This window comes from Lytechinus variegatus, chromosome 3 (genome assembly GCF_018143015.1).
Source record: "Lytechinus variegatus isolate NC3 chromosome 3, Lvar_3.0, whole genome shotgun sequence".
In the NCBI taxonomy this organism is placed as follows: domain Eukaryota; kingdom Metazoa; phylum Echinodermata; class Echinoidea; order Temnopleuroida; family Toxopneustidae; genus Lytechinus; species Lytechinus variegatus.
This window is the reverse complement of record NC_054742.1, coordinates 5,511,397-5,536,878: the sequence shown is the minus strand read 5'-3', so window position 1 is coordinate 5,536,878 and position 25,482 is coordinate 5,511,397. Positions and strand designations below refer to the sequence as shown.

Below are 25,482 nucleotides of genomic sequence, written 5' to 3'. Positions count from 1 at the left end.
GACTGATGACGTCATCCACTCACTTTTTCTTTTGTATTTTATTGTGAAATATGAAATATAAGATCTAATTTTCTCCTCATTGTCAAGTGAAACAATGATTAATATGTGGGATTAACATTGTTTAATACTATATGGCTCAGTAAAATGGACCTTATTGTCGAATCTGTAAAAAGTGAAATGTTGTATAATTCAAACAATAAAAAAACAAAAGAAATAGTGAGTGATGGACATCATCGACTCTCGCATTTGCATGCAACTGAGTTGTGCCTATCACTGTTTTATGAAAAATAAGTGGAACTTATAAATGTCACATAACTTTCTTATTTTACATTCGATTTTGATGAAATCTTCAGCGTTATGCTAGTTTGATTTTTCTCTATTTATTCAATCAACATTTTTCTAGGGTGGACTTGAGCTTCAAATTGCAGACAAAAAATCATGTTCTGTGAATTTACAGAATGATTCTGTTATTGCTTTTTGCAAAATCTTCTTTTTTTTCTATAATATTAGGAGTTTTTTAACAGTGTAGCTAGGATTCGGAAAATTCCAGGATATTTTTGTGAAATTCCATGAAGTTCTGTTTTGAAAAGTGGAAGCACTGGTCGCGCGCGCCGGATCTGAGCGCTAGCTTCAGGTTCGCCAGGCCGCGCGCCGCATTGCTTCTTCAAGTTCTTGTATACGTACCGCATATCAGACCGGCAGCAGTGCATATGCAGTTCTAGGTGACCGGCGCGGCCGCGGCCGGCCAGATTAGACGTGTACCGTCTCAGAGCAGCCTATAGCTAGCCGGCCTGTGAAGAGCAATTACGTTGACTGAGTTTGGCACTTTCGGGGATCGCTATGGACGAATTACCCTCAGAGTATGATGATATTGTCATCGGAACTGGTAAGATCTTACTTTTTTAGTTTGATTCCAGGCACAAATTGCACAGGCCACAGACACCCCACGGACAAAGCAACACAAACACGTCCACGACTCGTCTCGACTCTCGTTGGGTGTACGAGTTCGAGGCGAGGCTAGGCCTAGGGCCCGGCCGTGGCCCGCTAACCCAGGGAACTCCCGCCCGCGTAGCGGGCGGCAGTTCCCTGGCCTGGGTTAGTGGCCCGCCAGCCTAGACCAAAAGCTTCGGTCTCTGTTATGTTGGTTGTTCAGCTGAACTCCGTTGGCTTCACTTACCAAATACAGAGACCGAAGTTCTAGCGCGATCTATACAGGGGACTCAATGGCCATATGTTTATGTACTTAAAGTAGACAACCGAAGAATCAAAAGTATTTTATAATGACTTTTTTTGGTCATCATTGTAAAGGGGAAGTATTACTAATCAGATTATACAGATATATAACTTCACCTTTTAAAATAGTGATTAGAGTTTGCAGAAATCAGCTCTCAAAAATGACTTATTTTCATGGCATCTTTCTGCCTTCGTCCGTCCTCTGGCGAGCTCCAGCTGAGTGACGTCACACCACGAGCAGTGAGCAGCTGAGCTGACAGCAGCCCATTGAAGACGATCTTTCCAATCAGCGTTTTTTGCTCTTAGAATAGTTTATTCCTCTCAAGATTGGTCTTATTACATAGATAAAAGTTTGAATTTTCTGAACAGTAAAATGAAATGCACATTTAACATATTTTGGTAACCGATATTTAGCTTAGAAAAAATTATTTGTTTTCAAGAAATATACGTGAATAAACAAAGCATATTTTCACTTAGAAATCATGCTTGCACCACATTGATATTATTATCAATATAAAGCATAGACATTCGTCTTCACAACTGAATAAAAATTATGAAATTTAATTACGTAGCAAGTTCAGGAACCACAAAAAAAACGGCAATATATGATCGCGAAATGATTGGAATTGCACTTGGATTGCCGAAGCATTGCGTGGCAACTGCAGCGAACGCACTTTGTTCATATATCGTTATGAACACAGACCATGTAATAACATGGTTTGTGGACAAATCTGTACACACGAAGATTTTTTCATGAGTGCGGGGATCCTGGTTCGAAACTCTGATTTTTTTTTTGGTTCTGGATTTTTTTTTTAAATTATGTTCCTTCCCCATTCCTATCAGCTCTTTTTTCTCTTTTTATTTTCATGTGAGATTCTATTCAGTCCTGTATTTATTAAATCTTACTTCTTAATTGCTGCTTTTGATTTTCAAGTTCTTGATTAGATTCTCTACTTATATTATTTGGGCAGCGACTCACTCACTGACTGGAGTGGAGCAACACAATGACGACTGCAGTGGACAAAATTGGTCTTTACAGTCCACAGTTCAATAAAAACGGGCAAAGGAACACAGTTCTGAATCACGTTTGGTCTGAAGTTGTCGAAAACAGAAATTGAATATCACATTACATGAAGAAAACGGTAAATTCGGAAGATATTGAACAGGTCAGTAAGGTGATTCAGTGCATGATGCACAGAGAGATGATGAGCACGTCGATTGTGTGACGTCATAATTCTCGACCGTTTTCGGCTGCGTGATTGTCGGTCTGGGGGGCTGAGAAGGGTGTCTAATAATTTCATTTCTTGCATTTCCACGACATCTATAAGACTTTTTAGTGACATTTTTGTGTATAAAAAGACAATACCTTTCCATCCATATATAATTTGTCTATAGTCATCACTTTCGTGAAATTTTCTTCGTGTGTCTCCTTTAAGATCGGATAAAACGGGGAAGTGAATTTGCGTGACAGCCGAGGTAAATCACTGTTTTTGTTCCCTTTAACTTGATTTTTCTCTGTTTTTTGGCAATTAATGCCAAGAGGGAATATGAATTTGCATTTTGGTAGCGTTTATTTTCAAAAATTTTATTCATTAAAGACAAAAATTGAAGAGCCCCGACGGGGGGATTTTGCATTGCAAGTCCCCTAATGGTGGCTGCATGCTAGCGAGCCGTCTGTGTACGAGGAGAAATAAAAAAAAATGTTAAAAACTCCTCGAAACAGACGGCTGCCAGCTGTCTACGCCAGCCATGCCCATGCCAACCGGGGGGGGGGGGGGAAGCCTTGAGGACTCCGTGATCACATTTTGATTTTGATATTGTCATTTGATCACAGAGCCTTGAACCCCCTCCCATAGAACGTTCTCGCCAGGTTCATTATCATTATGACGGTTGGCATGGTTGGTGGCGCAATGCGAAGGCGAGCGGCTCAACAACAAGCCAGGCCAGGCAAGCCATGGCATGCAGTAACCCAGGGAACTTCTGCCCGCGTAGCGGGCAGGAGCCCAGGACCTTTTGTGTAAGGCATACTCACCTGACAAGCGTGAAGTATGGTCAAAATAATTCTCCGAATAAATAGTTAAAACAGATATCAAGCACTTACCACCATTATATAGGTATGTGCGAATACGGGGCATCGCGAGCGCTGGTTTTGGTGGCACGGTTTTCGCGTGGGTTTTGCTGCAAGTGGCATCGCCTCTGTCTGGGCGGCTCATCGAAAATGGGGTTTAATGCGCATGCGCACATAGTAGATGCAATCTCGTGCCTTTTAACAGACAGTTGAAGATGTGCACTTTCTGTACATATAATTTTCAATGTGGATACTCGCCTGTAAAGTGTGGATATTGGAGCTGGAAAGTTCATCAAATTTTTGGACGCGTAATTTTATAACCCTGTAAGTTAGAGCTCTGATCGGATCGGATGATCGGGACCACATACTTTTCCCTATGATCGGTATCGGTCAAAAAGACCGGCAGTAAATATCGGATTTTGCTATTTGTTTATCAAGCAAAAAAAACAGACCCATATTGTCCTTAACTGACCTGATTGCCTTAGCTGACCCCATGCATGCCAAGCACTACTCACATATCTTATTCTTCCCTTGGGAGTCTGGGTCCCACTGTCAAGCGAGGGAGTGATTTACGATTGTTCTAGGCCGACATGACCCAGCTGGTTGGTATCACTAGAATGGATCCCTGCCTTCAGAGACAGAACGCGCCCTTGTAAATATGTCATTGCAAGCCAAAGCACGGCCGTCCACTAGAGAGAGGGAGCATCAGAGCTCATCTAATAAATATGCCAACGCAGACACTCCCCCCATCCGAGTTAGAGAGAAGGTGAGAGAGAGATTGGGAGAGGAGACGGAGGGAGTTATGGGGGGAAAAAGAGCAGAGAGTAAACCTCGTGGAATGATGCCAACTTTCATTTAAAATTTGATCAGGCCTGACGGAAAATGTAAGAAAGGCCTGATTTTTTTATTGTTTTTTTTGTATGAATTCGTTGTTTCTTGTTGGTTGTTTTGTTGTTGCTTTTTTTTCAACAAGCGTTAATCATGAAAATAGGGATGATTAAGTGTTGAAGTAACAGCCTCGATATCATATAATCATCAATGAAAATACCGTATTTTGTATTCAAAGTAGTGGCGGCACTGGGATGGGGGGAGATTTGAATAAAAAATGACGTAATTTAAACAAACAAAAAATCTTGTCTGCCCTCGGCTCGCCCTAACATTTTCCATATTGATAGTAGCTATGAATTTCAATACAAGAAAGAAAGACTTGCAATAATGGAAAATTAAAAGAGAATATTTCAGAGATAATTGGTAATTTACCATCACTCAGAAATGTTCTCTAATTGTTTTTCTCCTCTCTTCCACTCTGCTTTCACTCAAGATACCATGAATCAACTAAGTTCTCTCGTTCTCTTGCCTCTGGCTCTCCACCCTCTTGGATACGCTTTCCCTTTCATCATCTCAATGAATGACCATTCACAGCATCTTTCTTACTCATTTGCAATGCCAGTTTTCACGCCCCCGACACTGAATACTGGAAACACTTCTCAAAATCGCACCTCACATTTTCCATATCATGTCATCAAAAACATCTGCAAAAAAAAAATTGTCCCTTGCCCACACCATGTCCCCCCCCACTTGTGGCACTGGCCGCGATACTACACATGTATTTCAAAAAAATATTTTGCAAATTGTTTCATTTGAAATACCTTTCAAAATTACAAATTTTTATCATTTAAACCTACATGTATAACTGGGTCTATTTTTAGACTAATCGAGAAAGTACTGGTGAAGTCAGCGTGTGTTGGAATGTCATTTTTAGTGTGTGAGGGGGATATAAAAAAGGTTGCATTGTTTCGAAACATAAAAGGAATTCTCCGGCTCCACCACCTATCCTCTCTCTCTCTATCTCCCTCACACACACAGATGGGGAGGGGTCAATTTATTTCTGAAGTCACAACCTTTCCTGATAAGGGAACCATGTGGCTTCTTCTTTGTTTCCCCAAAAATTTCATTGGCTATCGAAGGTCCAATCAGCTCAAGTGAGCTGGTTGTGTGTTTACTTATACCCTTTTTAGACAGGCTAAAATTTCCTTAACCCCGTACTATTGGTGGGGCTAAATGGCAATTTAGCCCCACCTATAGTACGGGGTTAAGCTTAGCCCACTTTCGTTTTACACAGCGTTTTTGCAAAGTGGGCTAACCCCACCTATAGTACGGGATTATTTGGCCCTGCAAAAAAGCAGGGTTATCCCACCAATTGCGGTGCTAAGAGCAATAGTACGGGGTTAAGATCGCATGTGTAAAACGAAAGTGGGCTAAGCTTAAATAGTACGGGGTTAAGGAAATTGCGAGTGAAGCACTTGTACTACGAATGATCGACAAAAACCACTAGTCCGGGGTTAGCGAGTTTCGTGTGTAAAAAGCAAGCATCCCTTATCCGGGGTTAGCAATAACAATTTGGCATGTGTGAAAAGGAAAAAAAATAGTACGGGGTTAAGGATAGTACGGGGTTAGCGATAGTCCGGGGTTAAGAAAATCCTGTGTAAAAAGGGCATTTCTGTTTTGAGCATGCAGACAGTATCAAGGGCAAGGTAGGGAAAAGCCTCTTCATTCTGACCCTCTGACATGCGGGACCGTAACTCCATGGTTGGAGCTAGCTCGTAAATTTTGGTGAAGCCTTGTCCTCCTTGCTTGGAATTGACCAATGAGAATCGTTCCCTCTAATTTCCATCCACGGCACTCGACGCTGATTGGATGTATCATCTGATAAGATCTCTTTCATATTGCGAAGGTTGTTTACAAAACCACTGGAGCGTAATGCCCATCAGACGATTAGGGGGATTTTCTCAAGTGGATGTTTCCAAAATATTAAAACAAGTCTGGTCCCTGGGGTCAAAGTTGTCAATGAAGGAGTTGTGGGCAGGAAAGGGTGTTCATATTTGTCAGGGACGCACCATAAGATATCCAGGGGAGGGGGTTGGAAGTTTGAAAAAACTTGACTTGCTAAATGAGCAACAACAACAAATTGACTCAACATCAGATTGAAAAAAAAAAAACTTGGTCCACTGACAAATCATCTCAAAGAAATGAAAAAAAATCACTACCCTGTCCCCGAACCCTCCATCGCTACGATCTGGCATTATTTCAAAGTAACATACACCATTACTCTCATTCTTTCAGCCCCCCCCATTCTCTCTCCCCCTCGTACGTTACCAGTAGTCAGTCTCTCTCCCCATCTCTCTCTCTCGAGCTCACTGAATCACAGGGTTGGCGGATTAAATCACGTTGATTTAAATCGTGATTTAAATTTAAATTCATGGTGAATTAAATCGCGATTTAAATCACCATGATTTTTTTTTTAAATCATTGATTTAAATCACTTCCATTGAAAAATGTACAAATCATGGACAAAGTATTTTTTCAATGCAGTTTTAATTCTTCAAGTCAACTGAAAAACTTTTATGGACAATAAAGTTATTCAATTCAAAATGACATGAACCACCCCCCCCCCCTTGCCCCGGGGACCCCGACACGTCTTCAGACAGTGTCGGGGTCCTGAGTAGCACCATGTATTCTCACCGGAGTACAAAACTTCGCGATGTTTGGCATTAGAAAACCGGTGATAATAATGAATTAAAAATCTAACGATTAATAACAATCTTACCTAAACAAACTGTTCCTAAATCAGCTAAACTTTCAATTAAAACTGATGTATACAATTCCAAGAAATCCTTCGAAAGAACGTCAATTTTCGGACTTTTGTTCCAATCACGAGGTCGCCATGTTTGAAGAACGTGAAAATAGTTTCTGCGCATGCGTATATAAATATTCATAAGATGACGTCTCTGCCTTTACAAAACAGTTTAGTGAATATGCATGTAAGTCAAAACTTTCGGCAAGTCGCCTCGATTCAGTTAAAGGGGAATCCAGCCTTGGCCATAAAATGTCATGTTGGGAAAGAGAAAAATAAATCAAACAGAACGGTGAAAGTTTGAAAGAAATCGGACAAGCAATGAGAAAGTTATAGCTGCTTTAAAATTGAGATCACTAAAACTAGCAACTGTGTAAGTAAATTATGACAAGGGGCAAGGACAACTTTCCCATAGGCCATGTACTTTATTATCAGGGATTTGTGGTTTTCTCCTAAGTACCCATTCCCCTGGGCCAGTAATCTAAATATAACCCAGGTAGTATATTGTTTTATGTCCTCATGAAAGAAAAATATAATTTGAAATAAAACTTTTGGGAAAAATGACATTTTAGCCATAATATGTATTGGAGTACATGGAAGAGTAGTCCTTGCCTTACATCACTATGACATCCCATATGCTGCCAATTTGAAGTCTCCATGGGTATAGTGATTACCAATATTTACAACTTTTAAAAATTCATAACTTTCTTGTTGTTTGTCCAATATTGTTCAAACTTTCACCTATCAACTTGTCTTATTTTTCTTTTCCTTATAAAAACAAGTTTTTATTTGGGTTGGATTCCCCTTTAAATAGTGATTTAGGCATGTAATTCAATACCATTTTTTCATTTTAATTTGTAAAAAAAATCTGTATTAATGAAAAAATAATTTATTTCATATATAATGCTATTTTGTTACATTCTTTGTTTTTATAATATATATTTTTTTTTATTTGTCATTTGTTATAAACTTATATTTCTTTCTCCTTTTCATTCTTTTTATGCTTTGTTTATGGGAAGGGGGGGGGGGAGCATGACTGTTCTCTTGGTGTGTGTGTGTTTTATTTACTGAACAAATAAAATTTACGAATAGCATGATTGTGTTTTATAATTATATTAAGAGATATCTAGATCATGTAGAAACTCTTAGTCTGTATTATGATTATTCCCTTTGTGATTATGAGATATTAAAGAAATAGTTACAGATTCTAATTTTACATTTAGAATAACTTAACGATTTTCTTAAATATGAATCCTGATTTTATTAATGTTATTCATCTTTTTCACTTTTTATAGCAATTAGGAAGGAATGAATATGATTTTAAATGAAAGGACATACTTAAAAACAACTTTGCCTCCTTTTAAAATAAATATCAAGATATTGTAAAGAATAAATAATTATGATTAAAAAAAATTCTGCCGCTTTGATAATCTCTAATCACCATGGCAGTAGCATAGGTTTTTTTAATCGCCCCCCTTCTGAAGAAAATTGATACGAAACGACCTCCAATTTTATGTTGAAGACCTTTTTTTGCTTGTCAAATTCACATTAAAAACATCGAACTCACTGCCGGATCCGGGGGGGGGGGCAAAGCCGGCTCGTCCTCCCCCCTTGAGAAGCATAATGAAAATTTGTGATGTTAAAAATGGTGTTAAAACCGAACTGTGCCCCCTCCCCTTTCTTTTCTTGTCAAATTTTTTTCGGGCCAAATAATTTTTTTTTGTTAAAAAGATTTCTTTCATTTTGTTTTTTTGGCAATTTTTTTCCTGGACGAAATTTCCTTAATTTTGGTTGGAAAACCTTTCTTCTTTTTTTTGCTCGTCAAATTTTTCATTGGAAAAATTTGCCCCCCTTTTGAAAATCATGGTTCCGCCCCTAATTGAGCTCATTTATATGAAGTGCTTACACTGTCAAAAAATAATTTAAACAACACTATTTATTGTGTGAATTGCGCAGTAGTTGTTTAAACATTTTAAATAAGTGTTTAAAATCTTAAACAATCAAGCTTTAATTATTGATTGATAATTTGATATTTGAATTTAATTATTGATAATCAAATTTTGAATTTAAACTGTGTTGTTTAAGATTTTAAATACTTGTTTAAACAATTGTGTGATTCGTGTCGTAAACAGCGTTTTTTCAATCATTTTTAACAGTGTATTTGAATGATTAGGAACAAAAAGTGACATGCAAAATATCAAATTAATGGCGCAAAATAGGCGACAGGAGATTGATGACATATGAACTTCCATCATCTAGTAATATTGTATTTTTTCACAATTTTTATAACTGCCCCTTTACATGCTCATGATAAGGCCGTCTGCGGCCCCAAATAAATTCACTAGTAAAGAGCTGAAAAGCGGAAGAAGTAGCCTTTGTGAGTAATTGACATCATTGTTATTATATAGTTTACCGCCCTTACCTAGGGATCGGAAAAGTTGGTATTGATCAATTTGAAGAAATATATTACTTTGACCTGTAATCTTAATACAAGTTCCGTTCCCAAATATTATTTTTAAAAACTTGATGCCGCAACGAAACAAAATAGCATTAAGCCGAGATGGGAAAACGGGGAAAGGTAAACAAAGGAGAAAACTATATTTTCATGATTTCCTCGCAAACTTGCGCGGAAGCAAATATTTATAGAGAAAGAAAATCCCGCAAAGCTATCTTTTTCGCCATTGCTTTCCCCTTCGCTCTCACCATTTCTCATGTTCTTTTTTTTTGGGGGGGGTGGCGTTAGGATGGGGAAAGCCACCCCGGGGGCCACCCCACCGCCTCCTTGCGACGCACTTGTTATAGAAAAATGGAAAAGGTTCATGACAAAGGCCTGACTTTTATTGGGATGTTATGACAAAATCTATCACAAAATTTGATTTCTGCATCAATACTTCAGTGGTACTGCAGTAGAAATATAGATAAGCTGATTTAGTGTCATCATTATTATTCATTAATTCTTATAAGCAAAACAATTAAGATAAAGAACGGGACGTATTCGAAAAAAGCGCCTCTTGGATGCCAGGAAAACAATCAGATAAGCAAGATTCCCGGCGAATTTATGCATCCTATATGTAACGAGCAATTCAATTCTTTGTAATTACAGGCCTATACTTATCCCGCAGAGATTTATATACTCAATGATTGAGGCTTAAAGAATGCCAACAAGATGAAAGATTACATAGTAATCTAGAAACAAACATAATCATATTTCATGATCATCTTATAATCTCCGTTCAAACAAATTACAAATTGATATTGATATAAGCATCAATAGTATATGAAAATTGTTGGATGATAATGAGATTTGCATATATTTTCATTTCATTTATTTATTTTAAATTCTCATTAAAACATACAACATACAATTCAAACTGACAGAATGGTTCATGCATGCACAGTATACAAAATAAATAAAATGGAAAACATAACAAGAGAGAAAGAACAAAATTAAAATATGTGGGAGCCAGCATTGGACTCCGTGATAATGTCTTTAAAATCATTTCACATCACGGAGTCCTCTAAATTCTAGGCTAAGTCAGCGCAGACCTTTCAGTTGCTGGGTTCCAGAAAATGGGCATCAATATCTTAAAGAGATGATTTGCTGATCACTCAATAATTTTGATCAACGAATATTTTCACAAGCGTACCTAAGAGGGGGGGGGGGGGGGTAGACAGCCCCCCCCCTCTGACGAGTCATAACTCATGCAATGGACGTACCCCTGCCCCCATGACGAATCACAACTGATCCCGACGAGCCACAAGTGCCCCCTCTTTTGAACTTGTAGACCTTTTTTTTTTCTTATTTGCTTGTCAATTTTTTTCTGGTACGAAATCATTTATTTCTGGTTGAGACAAGTTCTTTTTTTTTGCTTGTCAAATTTTTGGGCAGACGAATTTGCCCCCCCCCCCACGGAAAATTCTGGGTACGCCCCTGAAAATATTCCTTTAATATATGAGTATTAATTTATTTCTTCGCTTGTTTATTTACCTATATCTGTAGATTTCTATAATAATAATAATGATAAAAAATTTGTAGTACGACACCATGAGTATTATCTCTCGAAAACAAAGAAGACAAGAAGAAAATTAGAGACAAAAAAAGAGAAGAAAAAAAATAAAGAATAAAAAAGAAAAACAAAGGCAAAAACTAAAAAAAGGGAAGAAAAAAAACCGACCCAAAAATGAAGAGAAGGTAGGGGAACAAAATAACGAGAATAAAAAAAGGGCAAAGGAAAATAAAATAGAACAGAAGAAAAGAAAAAAATGAAGGAGAAAGAAAGAAAAAACAAATAATTCAAAAGAAAATATGTTATTTCTTTCAAAGAAAAAACCAAAGCCGTATGTTGACTGGTTATCAGGCAAAGGGAAAAGCAAGAATTTACGGAACTAGACTCATGAATATTCATGTAAATCTCTCTCCGACGCATCGAATGATAGCCTTTTGTCGGGGCCTTAAGTTATATTTTCTATATGGACTTTAGTGCTATTGGCAAATCTGATGAACATATGAACTTACTAAAATTCACACATATTACGCATATTCAATTATTATTTTATTTTTTAAGTATATTTTTCTTTTATTGTTTGTTTTTGTTTTTTCGCCTGTTTGCTGACAAAAATCAAATTTATCCCGTTGCCTCGTCAAAAGGCTATATCGATCCTCCATTGGTTCCTGTACAAACGACTTTTAATGCACATCGGAAAAACATCCCTCCATTTTTGCCTAGTTTTGGGACATTACATGTACTTCTTCGTTTTGAGGATTGTGAATATTGCGGCTTAAGTTGTAAGTATGTATTGATTCCTTCTTTCCAATTTCTTACAAAATAACAAATAATCATTAAATTCCCGAATCTCTTTTGGCCGACCCGGTCCGGATCCGGTGAGCTTGGGTGAAGCTGTTCGCAGCCCGAACACAGTACGTGTTCGGGCTGCCGCAGTAACCCCCCCCCCCAAGAAAAAAAGTATGGTTTTAAACAAATGCAGATGAATGAGAAAGAATGACATGATTTTTAAAAAGTTGAGAGTGAGAGATGGAAATGATAACTTGAGGAAATGGAGGTAAAATATGAAAACATCTAGTCAAGAAAGGAAAATAAAAATTATAATCAATGGAGGAGTTGGTTTACACCCCTCTTCACTTTCTTCCACAGCCTACATGTACATAACCTCTCATCTTACTGCTGGAAAGAAGAAAATGTAAACATGCTTTTCATATTCTTAGACTGATTAAGAATATAAACATGCTTTCAAAACACATCAAGTTTCCTTTATTTTTCGAAATATAACAGAAAGTACAATAACAATTGAGAACGTGAAACAAAACAGAGAACATGATGGGCTCAGAGTTTGGAGGTCGCGATAACATTCTTGTGCATGGTGGTGGAAGTAATTTACGAGCATAGCCTGCCAAATGGCGCTAGCTGGGCAGAAAAAAGTGAACTGAAATCTTTTTCTTTAAGAGGAATGTGGAACGGTTGAGGGGCACGCAACTCCAATTAATCCGCGGTTTTCTGCATGGCAATGTAACAGTAAATTTTGCTGGGTCTATCTATTTTAATCTTTACTCTTACATTTGGCTTTCCATACTTTATTGTTTACATTCAACTTGTTTATTTCCATTCCTACTCATCTCATCCTTCTTTCCATCCTCTCAATCCACATGCATTGTCATGATCTCATCTTTCATTCCATCTCCACAATACATCTCACATAGCAACACAGGTTCATTGCATTTCATTCATTCATTCAGTTTCCCCTCAGTCATGTTTCCTGGTTTTCCATTAGCTTTCCACTCCACATGGTCTTATTGTTTAATTCTCATTAGGATTCAGTTTTACTCATGATCACCCTTCTCTATTCTCTGATTGGTTCTTATTTTTAAATAGGGTTAGTTCATTTTATAGTTCATACCCTTTTCAGCAGTGTCAAGTTATTTGATGACATAGGTTTAACCATGTTTAACATTGAATTACCAGAGGTGTTCACAGGAGATGATGGGCAAGATTTTCGACAATGGGTCAGACGGTTTGAAGTCGCCGTGGAGATGGCACCTGATGCGCCTAGCCGTATACACGTCCTCCTTCCCTCGTGTCTAGCGGGCTCCGCCTTGCAAGTTTGGGAGAGCTTTTCAGAATCTAGACAGAAAGACTTCCATGAAGCTAAGACTATCCTATCTGCGATTTTTGGAAGAGGCAACCCAAACAACTTCCAGATATCCAGCAACTCTACCAGCCAGAAACATTTTGATGCGCATTCCAAGAGTGAAGCAACCTTCATCGAACCAGACCACTCTCTTTCATCACAATCGCCACCAGATGAGGGTCCTCAGGTTGCTGCTTTAAGGAATGAAGGTGAAGTGCTCCAGCAAGTCCTCCTTCGTCTAGAGAAGCTAGAAGAAAAGGTAGAGAGACTCCAGCACTCCCAACAACCTCAGCTCAGTCCATCGAGCCCCCCAAGACACCAAGCCAAGAGGAATGCCCCCTCTGACAGACAAGTACACCAACTTGGGCAACATACACCTACCAATTTTCAGCCTCCTCCAGCAATTGTTTCAGTCATCCCACCGCTGCCACCAGTTGTAACATGACCGTTTGTACACTTCCAAACTCAGTCTCCTATGCTCTCCTGTACTCAATCAAACTAAGCTCTCCTTTAATTAAACTAAAATTATTAAACTGAAGATAGGGTGAACACAAAATAAATTAGAAGTTGACAAGATGAAGTCCAGATCAGCACTGACTTTACTTTCCAATCTTATCTTCTGCCAATGTACCCACATTGGATAATCATAGAAATCAACCAATCAAATATAAGGAAAATGGTATGAACTATAAAATGAACTAACCCTATTTAAAAATAAGAACCAATCAGAGAATAGAGAAGGGTGATCATGAGTTAAACTGAATCCTAATGAGAATTAAACAATAAGACCATGTGGAGTGGAAAGCTAATGGAAAACCAGGAAGCATGACTGAGGGGAAACTGAATGAATGAATGAAATGCAATGAACCTGTGTTGCTATGTGAGATGTATTGTGGAGATGGAATGAAAGATGAGATCATGACAATGTATGTGGATTGAGAGGATGGAAAGAAGGATGAGATGAGTAGGAATGGAAATAAACAAGTTGAATGTAAACAATAAAGTATGGAAAGCCAAATGTAAGAGTAAAGATTAAAATAGATAGACCCAGCAAAATTTACTGTTACAGCAACAGGTATTTTTTTTTAATCTATATTTGTGGTAACCCCGGAGCAATGATGACCTCAGTTAAGGACATCAAGACATCCATTTCACTGTTGCAGCCATATCGGCTTTCAGCATGGCAGCCGACCAAGAGCTAACACAGCAAGCGCACAGCAGCTACGGCCGGCTAGTGCAGCCAACTTTGGCCCGGCGCGGTGCGGGGAATTTTGCAACGGATCGTAACGATACATTTGCTATGATCGGTGATCGGCATGAAACGATCGATCAGCATTGATTAGATCGAGATCGGCCGCCGATCCGAGAATCGGTTACAGGGTTACGCGTAAATGTTCGAAATTTTTTATGGTAAGTAAAAGAATGTTCCGATTAGGTATAAGAATTGACTTTAAATATATTAACATTATCAAAAAATCCAAAATCATACCATTCTGACATTGCGCAGTCCAGATACATGTATAAGAGATGCCAGCTACCCTTGTCACAGCCGGTCTCTCGGCAGTCGTGCTGCCCGATGCGCCTGCGGTTGAAAGGGTGATGGGAGCGGTCGATAGTGAGTCGTTCATGCTGGATTGAACTAGATCTTAAATCGCTTACTTGATGATAATGTTGTGCCTTTTTTGGGAAATCTCTGTCATTATACCGTAGATAATTATTCTGATATTGATTTTAATACATACATTTGTCACAGAAAGATTTTATCATCCCAAGGTTATGTGACTCAAGTCAAGAGTCGAGGTGGTTGATTATCGTTTCATTTGGAGTCAGTGGAATATCAATGTTGACTTTTCTAAAATTAAAATCATGGGTGGAAATCCCAGGGGGACACGTCCCCCTACCCAAAATAATAGGGGACATGTAACAATAATACATTTTTTTTTCTTTCTTTTTTTCTTTTTTGGTCTTTTTGGGGTTAAAATGACCTTACAACAGTTTGGGGATAAACTTTTTTTTTTACTTGTCAGAGTTGCCAGCATCCATAGGCGGCGAAAGCTGGGGGAAGTGTACTCCCCCTGCCCTTAATTTGAGGTGGGGGACGATCCCCCCACCCCAAATTTAATTTTGATAACCTTTTTTTTCTTTTCTTTTTTTTGCTTGTCAAATTTAATTTTCTGCGTCCCCCTTATAATTTTTGGTTGATAACCTTTGGTGTGTTTTTTTTATTATCAAAATAATTTGGTGGTGGTCCCCCTAAAATTGTTGGCTTTCGCCGCCGATGCCAGCGTCCCCCTACCTTTGGGGCCAATTTCCGCCCATGATTAAAATGCAAAAAATATGTTGTTTAATTTTTCACTCTTGTAAGAAAATACATGAAAACATGAGGAAATATTTCACTTCCACATGGCTCTATTGTCTATTTTTTTTTCTATGTTATTCATTTTTTTTTTTTATTATAATTATTATTTTTTTTCAAGAAGGGTGCAGGGGGGGAGTCATGTTCATAAGTTGAAATGGGGATTGGATTTGTAGAAGTTTTTTGTCACTTTTGTTCTCTTGTTTTGAGTGTTTGGAGCTTTGATGCCTGTTTTTGTTGCTGTTCAGAGCTTTATTTATGTGCAGTGATTTCACGCTAGAATATGAACTTATTTTTTACAAAAAATGAGTGCTCGAACAGGGTCTTTGTTGTAATCATACATATCTAAGAAATGCATATATTAAATCTTAATTTTTATGTTTCCTTCTTGATACTTGAATTGCATGCAATGCTACATCTTAACACCCTCAGACTCTGCTGCTCATCCTTCCTAAAAAAATTGTAATCGAATGCCCAGGGTCTCCAAAATGAAAGCTACATTATCCATCTATAAACAATTTGTTGAAACAATAAAATACATAAAGAACTGGTGAAACAATCAAATACATCAGAAAAGCACACTTGTATTTTTATACCATACAAAGTACATGTACAAAAGGAATGATATTTTTCATTTGTAAAAAAAAGACCCCATACATACATGTACACAATACTGAAGTTGAAAAAGGGCTGATTGTAATTTATATCAGAAAAACAAAGAAATACATTAGAAATTACAAAAAACAATACTTTAAACAAATTCATTGAGGAAATTATCTACATGATGCTGTTTTGATGCCAACTAAATTATATATAAATTATATCTCATAATCACCTTCATTTGGCAAAAAAAAGAGGCGAGTAATTGTGATTTTGCGTAATTTGCATAATTAATTAGAATTAATTAAAAGAAATTATTTTACACATATTAAGAAGAAAAATTACCAAGTGAAATGATTACACATCAATTGAGTTTTCTTTCACCTTTCCATTGATACCTAAATTACTTCAAAGGGCTAAAAAAACAAAGAAGTTAGAGCCCGTTGAAGACTTGGGTTCAAAATGGTCACAAAATGGTCACAAAAATCGGTTATGCACTCCATTGACTTTACATTAAGACAATGACCACAAATTTGGATAAATATGCGCGACTTAAACTGGAATAACTTTATAATTTCTTGATGAAAATTTGAGTTCTTGGTATCATTTGAAAGGTCTTTTTAAAGGGGAAGTTCACCTTGAAGAAAACTTTGTTGCAAAAATAGCAGAAAAAATAGTAAAAAATATTGGTGAAGGTTTGAGGAAAATTCGTTAAAAAGTGTTATGTAATATAAAATGCATGAATTTCAAATTTTGCATGGTTCCTGATGACTTAATTTTGTTTTCTATTCATGATCGGGTGTGAAATAATTTGTCTATTGATATACAAAAGGTACAGTGAAAACCATTTTCAATTTTCTGAGAAAATGACATTTTATTGATTTTTTACCATTCGTTATGTAGGAATGCTGCTCGCATATGACGTCACAAATCAAATAATTGAAATTCTAATAACTTTTTAATTATTTTATGAATTTTTCTCAAACCTTCGGCAATATTTTTTATTATTTTTTCTGCTATTTTTACAATAAAGTTTTTGTCAGGGTGAACTTCCCCTTTAAGGGCTTTCAAATGATACCAAATTCATTGAGATTTGAGGATTTTTATTTTTTTTGTCACATACCTACATTATATGGATGAAGGTCTAACGAGTGGCAGTTTCCTGACATCTGGGCACAAACTGGAACCTCAAAAAAACAAAAAGTTCTCTCCTTCTACCCCCATCTCGATCGGCCATTTTTGTTATGAATCGTAACAAAATGGCCGATCGAGACTGGGGTAGAAGGAGAGAACTTTTCGTTTTTTTGAGGTTCCAGTTTGTGCCCAGATGTCAGGAAACTGCCTCTCGTTAGACCTTCATCCATATAATCGTGGTAAGTGCTTGATTTCTGTTTTAACTATTTATTCGGAGAATTATTTTGACCATACATGTACTTCACGCTTGTCAGGTGAGTATGCCAAATTACACGTAAGGTCCAGCAGCCTCGGTGCATGTAGAGCACGCACGGCCCATGTGCGGGGGAGGGGGTGTGCCCCCTCCTTCGCGAAGTGCAGTAGCTATCGAAAATATCAATATTGACGAGCTTAGATTGCTGCTAAATGCAACACATTTAATGTCTATTTGATGCTTCTCCGGCCACACAGGCGGCGTCACAGCCGTACAGGTTGCGCAAATTGTGATTGAAGCAGAAAATTAAGGGATTACTGATAACTTCAAAACTCCGAAAGGAAAGGATTCAAAGTCAATCTCATTTTATATATACAGTTTATAGATTTATTCACATCGATGATATCGACAAATTTACTCCACATTTTCCAATGTCTGGATCGCTACATCCTTAGTGAAAATGCGTGTCACTTCTTATATCAATGACCGACTACGTCTATGGACCACATGCGTAGCCCCTTGCACAGTGCCATGCCCTTATCAAAATCCAAAGATTGTTCCGACTTTATCGAAGCCTTGTTGGAAGTTCCTAGGCTTCCAAATAATGGACATCGGGGTATTCATGAGACGGGGTCCCCAACTTATATAATTTGCATGTTTTTGTTGTTTTTTCAGATACTCACTGAAACAATAACTCTCATTAGACTTCTGTTGATGATGTTTATACTAATAATATCCAATCAAGATTCTTTTCTCACTCTCAGTTATTGCTATGTTCATTTGTACTGCCCGCTTTTAGTAACAGCAGTCAATTTAGAATAAATTTTTGGAAGCCAACTTAAATTTGTTGACAAACCAGGCCATAGATGGTCCTTGTTACTTATCCTAATGTAATATTTGACCCTTGAAACCAGTGGTTTCATTAAAGTCACATCTCCCAGGCCAAAAGGAAATGAGTTATGTCCGCTTTAAGTATTATCAGCCATTTCAGAATCAATTTTTGGAACCCATCACAGATTTTTGCACATATACCAGACCACTGATTTTCCTTGTAACTTGTCCCAATGTATTATTTGACCCATTTAACCATGGCATAGACACAAAAATCATATTTCTGGATATTGAACAAACTATGTTGTTTTTGTAAGTAGCAGCAGCAATTTTAGACTCCATTTTTGGAGACCACTGGCAATCCTTGTAACTTGATCCAATTTACTACTTCACCCTAAAACCATTGAATAAGAACCAAATTTAAGCCAGTTAGATGAATTTTGGATTTTCAGTCTACGGATATGAAATGAACTATGTCCATTTTAATTATCAACAGCCATCTAAAACTTTTGGAAGCCATCTTGGATTTTTGGACACACCAGACCACTGGCTGTCCTTGTAACTTGCTCCAATGCACCCAACGGTTCTTTACATGCCATCGCGCGCAGAAAGATCAAGCCATAAAAGTTGTACATGTATGTTGTGGTCACCAGAAAAAAAACCATAGAATAAGAACCAAATTTAAGCCAGTTAGATGAATTGTGGATTTTCAGTCTACGGCATCCATTTTCGGCACAATCTTGGATTTGCCAGGTACACTGGAGGGGTTATAATTCACTTTAGCCTGTATCAACATTTTCTTTACCCCTAGACCATGGATTTTGAACCGAAATAGGATTCTAGGGTGGATAATAAAGTCAGTTGTATCCATTTTCAGTGAATGGCAGCCATCTTGAAAATAACCACTTTCTCGGATGCAGATTTTGGTAGGTTTTTAGTACGTTATTCCTGAGGTCCTATAGTACAAAAAAAACATTGAAAAATCATTTGTTGCAATTTGTTCCGGGTAAGGGTATTTTTGGTCGTAAATTGACCTATAGCTATTGAGAACTGACAGTGTAAAAACAAATCAAGCATATTTCCACAGTACTGTGATGTCATGCTGACCATGACAAATTCATCTGGATGAGTATTGTTTCATAGTGGCTGTGTTTGTTCATTATTATTATACAGGTGTGCAAGAAAGCATCATAGCTGCAGCTTTAGCAAGAAATGGTCATAAAGTACTGCATTTAGACAGGTAAGTTAGCAAAATACTGGTTTGATGATCTGTTCAAACTTGTATTGGTACTTGCACTACACGTACATGTATCGTCTTGCATAATTCAGAATACAAACCTTCTAAAAGTGTACTGTGCCTCCAACTTTGCACTCAAGGGTTGAAAATATACCTATAAAATTCTCATTAGTCATTCTCAAAAGTCAGCATCAGTCATCTAAGAAATATACAAACGAGAGCTCACTAAAGTGCTTGAGCACCCAGAAATAGGCTTTGAGTTTCATTATATTTACGACAAAGATCAATTTTTGGGTTAGGTGCAGATTTGTAGTTGTTTTCAAAATCTGCACTGCTATTTAATACAGGAGAGAGAGAGCCAGAGGCATTCCATCTTTTAAATGATTCTTCTTATCTCAAACATTTTGCAGAAATGACTTTTACAGTGGAGAATGGGCTTCCTTTCATCTTAAAGGTATTCTAGATTGGATAAAAAAGAATAAGGTATGACTACATTCATGATAATTATCACAAAATAATAATAATATGTTAGTCAGGCCCGTTTGTACATGTTGAACATTTTTGGGAGCTGAAGTCGCTACCCTGGATAAATATGACCTTTCTTTTTTATTACTGTATACATAAGCTGGTTCTCGAAGTGTGATTGGCTGGGAACTTATTGACACATCAGTGCCAATATCCCCAATTATAGCAAAGCTTTGCTATTGCAAACACCCTGTTTAGTGAAGAAATTGATATATGCACCTCTATATGTTCAAAAAACAAGGTTTAGAAAGTAGGGGAGACCGGGGTTAGTTGAAACATTTTTGACAAAAATGGCTGAAAATCCAAATAGATTTTATTTTAGAAGCAATATATCAGCTTGAAGCATAAGGGCTTTAACCCTATATATGTTACGGGCCGATTTAATCGGCCATGAATCTGCCGCCGGGATGCTTCGGCCGACTAGATCGGCCCTGTTTTTGATTGACAGCTGCTCCGTAATGGGCGGTGCTAGGTACATGAAAACTTGTCTGTGATTGGCTTACACATCGACCATTTAATAAATAACAACTATAATATCGTAGCTCCACCAACCAATCAGATATTTTGTTTCATTTTGACACGAAAAGGTTGTGTTTTGATCGATCAGCTGAGCGTAGTTTGCGTTGTTGTTGTTGTGCAATTGTACACGTGTGGTGATATTTTGGTCGTGTTGTGCGTGGTCGGCGAGGCGACAGTTGAGTGAAAATGAGTGATATTCCTTCGACATCTCGCGGTCCTGGTCGACCAGGATTGTTTGAAACTTTTCTAGCAGACAATGAAAGTACAGAAGGATCAGATATGGACATCGACCCGAGCGAAAGTAGCTACGAGTACGACATTCCGTCAGATCCATTTGCGAGTTCGGACAGTGAAACTGAAAACAGTGCAGGGACACCGCGGGCTGCGAAACGGCGACGGGTTGCTGAGCAGGAAGCAGCCGCCCAGCCCCGGCAGGATGATAACGGGAATCCTGATTGGATTCCAGTGCAGCCACCCGAGCCAGAGGCCGACCCAGGAAGTAGGGCATCGTTTCTGCCGAGGAATGTGGGGCCAAGGAATGCACCTCCTAGAAATAGCCAGCCAATTTCATACATAGAGCTGTTCCTCGACCAAGAACTTTTGGTTCACATGGTACGTGAAACCAATCGATATGCGAACGCTTTCCTGACAGATGATGCAGTCATAGAATGGATAAGGGAGCACCCTAATTCTAGATTCAAAAAGTGGCCCTCAAATGGAATCAGTGTGGTGTTACTCAAAAAGTACTTGGGGCTTAGCATCAATATGGGACTCGTTCAAAAGAAGCGTCTTACCAGCTACTGGTCGACACAACCGAGCCAGGCCACCCCGTACTTCAATGCTGTGATGCCCTTCTGGCTGTTTTCTTTGATAAACCGCATGATTCATGTGAACGATAATACAACTGAAGTTCCAAGAGGTGCGGATGGATTTGACCCCTGGCACAAAGTGCGACCCATCCTCGATCGATTCAACGATTCGTTCAAGCGTCACTATGTACCATCAGAGAATGTAAGCATAGATGAATCCATGATAGGAATGAAGAACAGGATTGTCTACATTCAGTATATGCCGAACAAAAGACATGCCAGGTTTGGCATAAAGAAATTTGAATTGTGCGACTCGAATGGCTACGTGTATCACATGGAACTATATGCTGGGAAAGATTTCGACATTCGGCATGATGAGGGCCAAGCGCACGGAGTCGTCATGACTCTCATGAGCAAGAGTCATCTCCTGAACAAGGGGTATCATTTGTATACCGACAACTTTTATACGAAGCCACACCTCGCAGAAGTATTGTTTCAGAATGATACATATCTTACAGGTGGGCATAATCACTTTATTTTTCCATAAATTATTAGTAATTGACTATCCATACGTTATTTATTTATTTATTGCGTTATTTATTGATCTTTATGATTTGGCTTACCTGCAAAAATTTTAAGAAAAAATTAAGTTTTGTTTTAGTTAGCTTTCCTTAGCCTCTTTTCTCTCACTAAAAACAAGCAGCATAAAAATGTTCGTGTAGCTTCAAGCAATTGCATTGCATGGGGGGGGCGAAAATTTGGCCGACATGAAAAAATAAAAGGTAATCAGCTAAAAAAGAGGGGCCGGTGCCAATTTTTCCCAACCCCCCCCCCCCCCCCCCCCCGATCCGGTACTGCATTGGTTGGTTTGTACTGCAGGTCCTTCATAGCATTTTCTATAAAATTATGTGTAATGTAATGCATGAAAGTTGTGCAGTTATTAGACTAAAATTTATCATTATATTCATAATGTTTACTCCTGTTGCATTTTTATGAATTTGCAGGTACAGTACGAGCAAACTCACGGGGCATGCCGGCTGAAATCACCAAGGCAAAACTCAAAGTTGGTGAGACTACGTATCGTCGCAAGGGGGACATTCTCGCTGTGGCTTTTCGTGAAAAGCAGTCCCAAAAAAAGCCAGTCATCCTCCTTAGCACTCGGTTCCCCGCAGAAAATGTGACAAAGGAGAAGAGGGGGAAGGAGGTGACCAAGCCTGTTATGGTCTCTCATTACAACCAGTTCATGGGCGGTGTAGATGTGAGTGACAAAAAAGTTTGTCATGTTGCAGCCGAGCGAGCTACCCATCGCTACTGGGTAAAGGTTTTTCGGCACCTCATTGATATTGCTCTCCTGAATGCGTACGAGATCTACCTTCTCAATACAGATGGTCGTAAGCTCAGCAGACACGATTTCTTGGTATCAGTTGTCGAGACTCTCTGCACTGCCACTGACGAAGTACCACGCCAGGCCACACCACAGCATCACCTGGTGCTTCTGCCAGGACGAAAAGAAATGGACTGCACCATCTGTAGTGATCGTAAAGGAGGCAAAAGACGTAGGTCCCGCCACTGGTGCCCAGCCTGCAGTGTTGGCTGCCATGAAAAGTGTGCAGCACGCCTGGACCATACCCAGGGGTCAGCCCGCCGTGGTGTGAAGCGCAGGGTAACTGATCAGGATCAAGAAGACTCGGATTGAACTGTGAACTAAATTACTAAAGAACATTGATGTGGGACTGATGACAAGCACAGCTACACATATAATTTGCTTTTTAGTTCTTACATGTCATTGATCTTTTATCATACTTACCTCCATGTATGTATCTAGTAGTATTATTTATTTTTTTTACACATTAGCTATAATAATTTTGAGAGGTTTTGTAAAGTATAGCCAACTCTACCAAAATCGCATAAATTGAATATCACCAAAGTCTGAGATCGATACCAATCATCTTTCCTTTATTTTCTATTTTTTGCCTCACATAAGTCAAATTTATGTCATCTTTCCCAAGATATTCAACTAAGGCTGAGTTGAATGTAGTACAAAGAAACCCCATTATAACGAGGTCAGTGGGACTGCCAAATTTCACGACATGTATATCCAAGCTCGTTATAACAGGGTTTCACTGTACTTGAATATTATACAGGCCATAATCAAGTCTATTACTTGTTCATATTGCTTGCCATGTAACTTTATTTGTCAACAAGGTGCTTTAGAAATATTTTATTATTTATCTAAAGAGATTTGTGTGTGAATTACATCATTCAGGTGACATGCTGGGGTTTATTTGTCTGCAAAGTGCTATAGAAATAGTTTATTATTTATATCTAAAGAGATTTGTGTGTGAATTACATCGTTCAAGTAATGTACTGGGGTTCTTCCCAGACTACCAAAGTTCATATTTCTTGTAAAAAAAATTGCCAAAAAATCTTGTGCAACTCCTGCTGAAACAACCTGTGCTCAGGTGATGTCATTTGTTTGTTTGAAACATGTATTGGTGTTTTGAAGCCTTGAACCTTTTTTTTGTGTGTAAAGTCTCAAAAGTTATCCTTGTAAACACAGCGGAACCTCGTTATATCAGGGTTGAAAAAAATAAATAAGTACAGCGGTGGGATCAGAAGTCATGGTAAGAGAGTGTTTTTTTATATCTAGCCCTTTATGAAAAGGTTCTACTGTACTGAGTTTGAAGACAGTAAATCACTCGTGTTTATCATGTAACTCGGGCATAATTTATTTACCTTTTTTACTTCGACAAATTCTTACAGCATGTTATGCATATTTTTCCTGTTAGTGCCAAATTACCTGAGATTACTTTTGTACATATTGTATATACTTGTATGTGCTTGATGTTTAGAAAGCAATATTGTTTGTATGGTACAGTGAACTTGTTCCATTCTTTGTTTTTCTCAGTGGTTTACAAATGGCCAAGAAACAAAAATATGGGTCTATAATTCTATCACATATTTTATTTATAATTTTATATTTTTATTATTTTATCTTTTTCATAGTTTGTATTTCAAAGTTATACAAATCATGCATCCAATATGTGTGTTCCTGGGAATAGTCTCTCTCTCTCTCTCAATGCACCATAAAACTGAAATTGTACCTGTAAGGTTTCTCTCAAGATCTTTCATTCACTGTACTGCGTTACATTCCATACAGCTGAGAACAACAACAAACAGCAAACATGTGTTCTAGGGTTTTTTGTATTTATTTCACATCATATTGCTGCAATTTTTTTTTGCATAATTTCAAAGTAAAAGATATGTAGTAGAGACTGATTTTTTTTAGAAAGCTGATAGAATGTCTTACAAATTGGAACCACATGTAATTATACGTCGTTCGACTCTATGCACAGCGGAGAGCGTTATAGTATGTAATACATAGTTACGTAACAATGAGGGCACCCTACCTTAGTGAGTATTCAAAAAGATACAGTACTGTACATCATAACCTTGAAAATGTAATGCCAAATTATTCCAAACAGTGTTACTGCCTTCTTTCAACTGAAAAAATGACAAAGCTGCCAAAAACATTGTAATATGCCTTTTTTATGAAAAATTATATTTCTACGTACTTGCCTAATTTTGTTCATAACTTTGTAATAAAACAAGATATGTGAAAGAAAGTTACATATTTGGAAAGCTGAGTAAATTTCCTACAAATTGAATACAATTATCTATGAATTGCTTTATTTTTTGTCTGACAAAATGTGGTGGTAATGTGCATGAATGATTCTGGATGAGAGAGTGCATCCGCCTGTGAGGGCGCTGTTCATGAAGTGTGAGGGCGCCCTTTATAAAAAAAATATTCCAACAGATAGATTTTGTCATGACCTTCAAAATGATATATAACTTGCCATATTTTATTCATTCTTTAGTCACTAAATAAGGTCAGAAAGGATCTATACGTAGTCACTGTAAAATACCCTGACATTCAACACTATTACTATGTGACACTTATAGGGTTAAATGTACCACATAAAATTTTAAACTCTATAATGGTTACTGAAAAAATCCACCTTGAACAAGACCATCGCAAACGTTCCAACTTTATACCCAATACAGGGTAAGTTGGAACATGGTATGGGGTAAGTTGGAACACTGCATGGTCAATTAAGAATTATACTAAAACTTCTTAA

The 25,482-nt window shown here is 37.9% G+C and overlaps 2 protein-coding genes across 3 annotated transcripts in view; both read left to right on the top strand.

The window, feature by feature from the left end:
- The first annotated feature begins 721 nt into the window (after positions 1 to 721).
- The window catches only part of LOC121410064 (rab proteins geranylgeranyltransferase component A 2-like), a 58,595-nt gene continuing 33,834 nt past the window's right edge, over positions 722 to 25,482 (top strand). The window contains exons 1-3 of one of the 2 annotated variants that reach the window (XM_041601918.1): positions 722 to 886; positions 19,427 to 19,493; positions 19,901 to 19,973. In XM_041601918.1, the coding sequence (XP_041457852.1) occupies positions 841 to 886; positions 19,427 to 19,493; positions 19,901 to 19,973 (186 nt within the window). In that variant the 5' untranslated portion in view covers positions 722 to 840. The remainder of the gene's footprint in view (positions 887 to 19,426; positions 19,494 to 19,900; positions 19,974 to 25,482) is intronic. The other variant, XM_041601917.1, reaches the window with a different exon arrangement.
- LOC121410065 (piggyBac transposable element-derived protein 4-like) lies at positions 20,374 to 25,307 on the top strand. The gene is made up of 2 exons (XM_041601920.1): positions 20,374 to 21,861; positions 22,348 to 25,307. The coding sequence occupies exons 1-2, from the start codon at positions 20,721 to 20,723 to the stop codon at positions 23,037 to 23,039; spliced, it is 1,833 nt and encodes a 610-aa protein (XP_041457854.1). The 5' UTR covers positions 20,374 to 20,720; the 3' UTR covers positions 23,040 to 25,307.

What these genes read in the sequence shown, in the direction of transcription:
- LOC121410065 (XM_041601920.1), top strand. Translation starts at nt 20,721, where the DNA reads ATGAGTGATATTCCTTCGACATCTCGCGGTCCTGGTCGACCAGGATTG. An exon ending in GAATGATACATATCTTACAG is followed by an intron (nt 21,862 to 22,347) that starts GTGGGCATAATC and finishes ATGAATTTGCAG; the next exon opens with GTACAGTACGAGCAAACTCA.